The sequence below is a fragment of the Falco peregrinus genome, chromosome 2 (genome assembly GCF_023634155.1).
Source record: "Falco peregrinus isolate bFalPer1 chromosome 2, bFalPer1.pri, whole genome shotgun sequence".
Taxonomy (NCBI): Eukaryota; Metazoa; Chordata; class Aves; order Falconiformes; family Falconidae; genus Falco; species Falco peregrinus.
The window spans coordinates 6,244,482-6,251,045 of NC_073722.1; the positions used below are offsets into that span (position 1 = coordinate 6,244,482).

The 6,564-nt window shown below is 47.0% G+C and overlaps 1 protein-coding gene across 1 annotated transcript in view; it reads right to left on the bottom strand.

Moving 5' to 3' along the window:
• Positions 1 to 6,152, bottom strand: part of ANKRD50 (ankyrin repeat domain containing 50) — a 45,006-nt gene extending 38,854 nt beyond the window's left edge. Inside the window, exons 1-2 of the mRNA XM_055795665.1 lie at positions 5,978 to 6,152; positions 3,566 to 4,865 (exon numbers count right to left, since the gene is read on the bottom strand). Of these exons, the coding sequence (XP_055651640.1) occupies positions 3,566 to 4,044 (479 nt within the window). The 5' untranslated portion in view covers positions 4,045 to 4,865; positions 5,978 to 6,152. The remainder of the gene's footprint in view (positions 1 to 3,565; positions 4,866 to 5,977) is intronic.
• Positions 6,153 to 6,564: the final 412 nt, after the last annotated feature.

Here is a 6,564-nt window from a genome sequence, read left to right on the forward strand (position 1 = left end):
TAACATCCACTTTCTCGGCTGTGAATTAACCAAGCTCTGCCTTCCACCACCAATACTGATCCTAACTGTAGCACAAGACATGAGAATTATGGGCCTTCCCCTACTGCCTGAAGATGTTTCACATTATCTCCTTTGTCTGGAAAACATAAGCCAGGATCACAAGGGTAGATGTCTTTTTACAGCCTTGCCTGCATAAATTTCAGTGTTACCCATCATTTATATCAGAGCTCCTCTATATATCTGCATGGCCTTGGATAACTGAAAGCTGCCTGCATTCCTACCAATTGCTGGAAGTATAAATTTGCTGAAGCAAACCCAAAAATCAACCCCCATTCACAATCCTAGTATTGCAAAATTTGGGTTATTCTGATTTTGACTTTTCTATTTAAATAGGGAAGAATAGCCTAATAGACCTTTTCAGTTCTTTCAGTTTAACAAATCATTTCTTCTTACTTTTGGAGTCTGTAACATGCTTTGCCATTTCCTTCATACTTTCTGCTTCACTTTCACATAAAATTTGCCTGTGAGGCTTCAGCATTTTCCCTTACGTTTAAGGCTGCTTTCTGCTCCAGTACTGCACGCATGAGAAAAGGCCTGAGGAGGGGTCCTGTAAGTAGCAGTTCTTCCTCTCAGCTGTCAATGCAGCAACAAATGCTTGTTAAATACACCTGTATAAATCAGCCCTTCCAGCTCTCTAAATCTGCAAGATTCACCCCTGAACAAATTTTTAGGGCGTGTTGAGATTATAAATACATGAGGAAATCTTAAGACTTTTCTCCTGCTTGAATGTCTTCTCTTAACTCTCCAGGTCATCACGTGCACTATGACCATCAGAGTTTCTGAAAACTTACTTAAAAAAAACAAAAAACACGTTCTTCAGAAAAAGATTCACAATATAAAGTCTGTTAGTTAACTGCCACGTTACAAGGCATTAGAAAGATTTTCTTTCTTACTATTTGTAGGACAATTAGCACAAAAATAGAATGGTGTAATCTTGTTTAGCACTTTTGAAGAGAATTCTTTCCATTTTAGGCCATGAATACATTGCCAAGTCTGGAGCAGCCACACAGAGCAAAAATTCACCAGTGTCTTTAAAGATTCTCCCCCTCTCCTACTGAACAAATTAAAATAAGGTAAAATCCAAGCAGCATTGAGCCAAGAGCTTTATGCTGTTTCAATGCCTTTAGACAATGAAAAAGGCAATCAGCTGACTGATAAGTCCTCCTAGAACTCATTTCACATTACAACAACCTTCACTTAACAGAGGGCATACATAAGCACATCAGACCAGAATACGTAAGTGCTCAGTGCTAAGTCTAAAAAACCATGAAAAACAATAAATTTTTGTTAAACATTTATTGCATGCTTTATATATTAACGGAAGTTCAATCAACAAATGATTGAGGTATCTGATGGTGGAAAGGGGGTTTCCAGGTTCCTCTTGTTTGTGGACAGTTATGGTATCACAGGCAGCAAGCAGAACAAGCTCACTGTTCTGCTGTCAACAGCTGTCTCCTGGTCCCCTGCCACAGTGCTGAAAACTTATATTCCCAGTACAGGACCTTGTCTCCTAACACCTCATCTCCCTTAAATCTGAAACATGAGAACGAAGACTATCTACCACAGCTGCTTTTGCAAGCAGGAGATCAGGGTAGATAGGCTGCAAGGGAATACACGAAGGGCCAGGAAAAAAGAATATAAAAAAAAAAAAAGACAACTGTACTACAACATAAGAATTTTAGCATAATAATAAGAGTTCACAATCACTGCTGCAAAATTTGAGAAAGCAAAGACATTGTGTAGTATTTTATTCTTCCAGTACAAAACCCAAGAACCCTGTATACTGACCTCAATACTCAACCCATCATTATTAAACCCTGCGTTCATAAGAAGCAGTCTTATCTGAAAAGCCGAGTCTGACTCACAAGTATCTTTTGTATTTCTATATCACATTTAAGTCTAAAGACATTTTTCTGACTCTTGTTCTTTGGCGCAAGACAATCATCTTGAACAGAGGAAAGTTTCCAGCTCTTACAGAGAACTTGCCTCTACTAAATTACTAAGATTTCCTTGTAATAGACTTTTAAACATAAACAGGCTATTTAGTCCTCAGATTAATCCACTTCCATGATTTTTAAAAGACTGCCTGAAGCTAGACATCCAGTCTGCTATTCCATTTATAGACGCTTTCACCCAGTTTTTAGTCATTAGAAATTGAGATGGCTTAATACTTCTGAAATTAATAGCTGCTAGGAGTTGCATCTTCACTTAGCAAGAAAAAAAAAAAAAGACGACTTATTTTTGGTTTAGACTATTTGTTTTAAGACACTACACTGAGAACAATGTAGACACGCATCCTGTTTATTCAGTGGGCAAGGACGTAACAGCCATCAGAACAAGAAGGCTCTTTTACACAACCACGACAATATGAGCAAGAACTACAGTTTAACCTCAGTACTTGTTTACTCAGACAGTAGTCGGGGAAAAAAAAAAAAAAACAAAAAGGAAAAGAAAGGCTTTTTTTTTTTATATATATACTGCAAATACTATCCAATAAACTCTTAAGTACCGCAAAAGGTACTACACAATACTAAAGAACTTCAGTTTAACTAATATTCCAGGAAAGTTTTATACTGGCAACACAATTGATTAAAGCTCTGTTGCTACATACAGGCCTTATCCTCTCTGAACTTTCCTTCACTGTGACTCAAAGGAATAAAAACTGATCGACCCATGCTTGCGAAGGCTATGCTCAAGACAGCACCTTGTTCTAAGCGATCTACAGATATAAACACTTACATGCATATTAATGCAATTACAGTAACAATATTCTTAATGACATACTCAAGCAAGTTCAGTTAGGGAACACTAAAAAAAATATTTTCATTCAGCTTAGACAGCTGACATACCCTGCCCCTTGGAAGGTAAGCCCCCTTGATACATTTCTGATCCCCTCAATGCTTTGGAGTACTTAATTCACAAGTAGCAATAAAGATTTGACATAATCCGTGCATATTGTGAAAAGCAACACAAGGAGTTAATTGACACTTTCCTACCACATATTTTTAGACAAACCTAAAACTGATGTGATGGATCAGACCCAGAGATCCATTTAGTCAAGTTTCCTCTTAGACACAGCATGGTATTGGAAGCTTTTGCAAGGGTCCTGCAAGGTCAGTTTCAGGTTTACGAAAGACAACTGTCCTACCTTTATGGCACATGAAGGCCACTGACTAGGTATCTTCCACTCTGAAGTCATTTACTTTAAAGTCTTTCCAAAACACCAGTTACAACTGAGGGTATTAATACACACATAAATAAATTCACTATTAATAATAAATTTTGTTTACAAAGCAAGTATTTATTTATGTTAGCTATAAGGACAAACTTAGGTTTTTCCATTGTAGGTCTGCAAGCTCGGACAGAGATTACAAGCCAGAAACAAACATGTTTTAAACTGTCTGCATTGTAGACTCTCTGGAAGGAAGACCTAAACAGATGCCAGCATTTTTTTTTTTTAATTTGGGTTTTATTTTCAATAGGGTTTTTTAAATTTTTTTTTTACCTTTTAAATGCTTCAGCAGGGTTCCTCTCACATTCCCCGGGTTGCAAGAGACTTTGAATAGCAGGATCTCTTAGTTTGTCCTCATATCCCTGGATCAGTCCACTGTGGCAGATTTGTGTAACTAAACCTCTAATAAACCCTCCAACACACAGCGTGTCAGAGTCCTGGGCCCTGCAGAAATGGAAGGCTAGAGCCTGACGATGTAAGCCTCTTTGTAGGTTTGCAGGTGAGCTTGGCCACAGCAGCTCAGTACAGAGGGCCGTCTTCCCACTACCAGGCCCTCCTACCAACAATACACCCCAGGCAGCTCCTTTCCCAGAGACAACACTGGTATTATTCCCAGAATTTGCTACAAGAGATGGTTTGTTGGCAGCAATACTGCTGCAGTTAGCCTTCTCCTGGAGGCAATGCTGAAGCTTGTGGAAAACCCACTCCCTACAGTAAAACTGCTTTCCCTGCAGCAAGCTGGTTTGAGCCATTTTATAAAGCTTCTTCTCTTGGATTTGTCATAAGCAGTACACGTTCAACATCTCAGAGGAGGGAGACAGGCATTCATCTTGCACAGGAAAAAAAAAAAAAAAAAAAAAAAAGTCTTCTGCACAGAACTTGACAGAGGTTACGACAATCAGTTAACCTTTCCTGTAAAACTTAACAGCCTCTTCTCAGGAAGGGTGTCACTCCATTTGTATGTTTTATTATGATTAGCATAACACAATCACAGTTCAGCTGACATCATGAAGCGGTGTCTGATACCAACGCTCAACAATACTTCTCATATGGCTCAAAAGTTCACACAGCTCCATGGCTGCATCTGCAGTTTATGCAGTTGTGTGTGTTCCCAGTATACAGGGGAGACAATACATCTGGAAAAACTGAGGGAAAGCCAACTTTTCAGTGTACACTAAATGCCTTTCAGCTCTAGGCATTAATCTATCTGGATATACATCCAGAAAAAGCTGTCCATAATAAAATGTTCCTTCTGGGAATTTTATAGAGAAAGAGATTTTTCTTCAGAGTACTATATACATACCACAAATGTGGGTAAGCACCACTTGCTAAGAAACGGTCAGTTTGGACAGTGAGCTTTGCAGACTTCGTACAACTGGGCAAGTGTCTGAAAAGTGCTTCAGATTATGGTTTCTTACGCAGTACAGATGACAGGAAAAAAACCCATATTTACAGCTTCTTATTTCAATAAATTCATTAAGTGTCGTCTTCAGGAACTTGGATTCTTACTGAACCTGTTCTCAGGTATCTTAATCACAAGATGTCAGGAGAGACAACATCTTCCCCTAGAGCTCTGAAATAAAGAAGACAGCACTTTTAACCCTGCATGCAAGTCATAATTCAGTAAATTGCAAAGGCAGACAACAAAGAGTAAAACCAAGGGCTCTTATTTTTTATTTCTGTTTGTCCTATTAAATCAGATTTGTCTAGAAAGCCTTTAAATTTTAAGTAGATTTGTTATTACAAGGTACAGTTAGCCACGTACAAAAAGAGACAGGACAAAAGACAATAAACAGATTTGACAGTGGCCTCAAAACCACAGGAGCAGTACGTCTTTCGTTTTCTCCGGAGGAGAACTGAATATACCCCTTCACCTCAGAAACGTTCTGCCGAGCAAGGCTCCGCCACCGCATTCTCTCTTCACCCAATTTTCCTGCTGCCGGCTACGGGATTTTGTTGAAGTTTATTTTACGGGGCGAGCTGCCGAGGGCTCCCCGCACGCTTCTTTGTTCGCGCCTGGCCGGCAGCGGGGCGACCGGCGGACTCCGGGGTCACGGCTTCACCCCCCCGCCGCCGCCCCTGTCACCGCTCCGCTCCCCTCGGCCCTGCTCCCGCCCCACCGCGACACCCCCCGGCCCCGGCCCCAAACCAACCCCCAAAACGGCTTGAACCCCGCGCTCCGGTTCCTCTCAGCCGAGGCACAGTCACACACACGGCTCAAAAGTCACTTCGGCAGCCCGCCCGCCTCCCCTCCAGCGAAGCCCGAGCCCAGCCAGCAGCTGGGAGGCTCCCCCCTCCCCGCCCGCCCTTCATCTGCTGCTCACAGCCCCGGCGCGGAGCACACACGCCCTGTCCCCCGCTCCGCTCCCCTCCCCCAGCGCACACACACCCACACCCGGCTCCGCACAAAGCTCCCGGGCACCGCACACCCACCCCGCCGAGCCGGCCGGCCCCCGCCGCCGCACCCCGCTGCCAGCCGGCCGGCGGACACCCCGCACGCCGCCCCCGCCCGCCCCGCCGCCGCGCACCGGTGTCAGTCCCCCGCCCGCCTCGGGCGGCAGGTACAGCGCAGCGCCGCCTGCCCCGCCGCCCCAACCGCCGTCCCAACCGCCGCCCCGCCAGGGGCGACCCGCCGCCGCCTCCCCCGCGGCCGGGCGAGGGGCCTCCCCACCGCTGCTCCCTCACCTCCAGCCGTCGCCCCAGCCACCGCTCCTGCTCCAGGCTCGCCCCGCGGCGCCGCGCCCCTCCTCTTCCTCCGGGCTCCCGCCCCCGGGCCGCCGCCGTGCCAGGCCCGCGGCCAGCCCGGTGCGCGGCTGCCTCAGCCCGTTTGGTACTCTCCTCGGCGCCTCCTTGACCCTCCTCCGCCCGGCCCGGCCCCGCCCCGCCGCCCCGCCCCCTCCGGCGCCCGCCCCGCCCCCTTCCTCTCCAGCGCGTGCGGCGGCAGGGGCGGGGGTAGATGCCGCCTGACATCTGGGGACAAGTAGTCCTTAGGCGGAGGGAGACGGGCGCGCGCTCTCCGCTACTGCCGCGCCGGCCCCTTCACCGCCCTTCCCGCTGCCCCGGGCTTTGTCCCGGCCTCCGCCGGCCGCCCGCCCCTCCTCAGCGCCCGCGGCGGCGGGACCCTTCCGGCGCGGCCCTGCAGGGGGCGGCAGCGCGGCTCCCTCCGCCGGGGGCCGCGGGCACGGCCGCCGAGACCGCCCCGGGGGGCGGCGGGCCGGGCTGGGGGGAGCCGAGCGCGGTGCCTGCGGCTCACGGGGGCCGGCCCGGCCGCG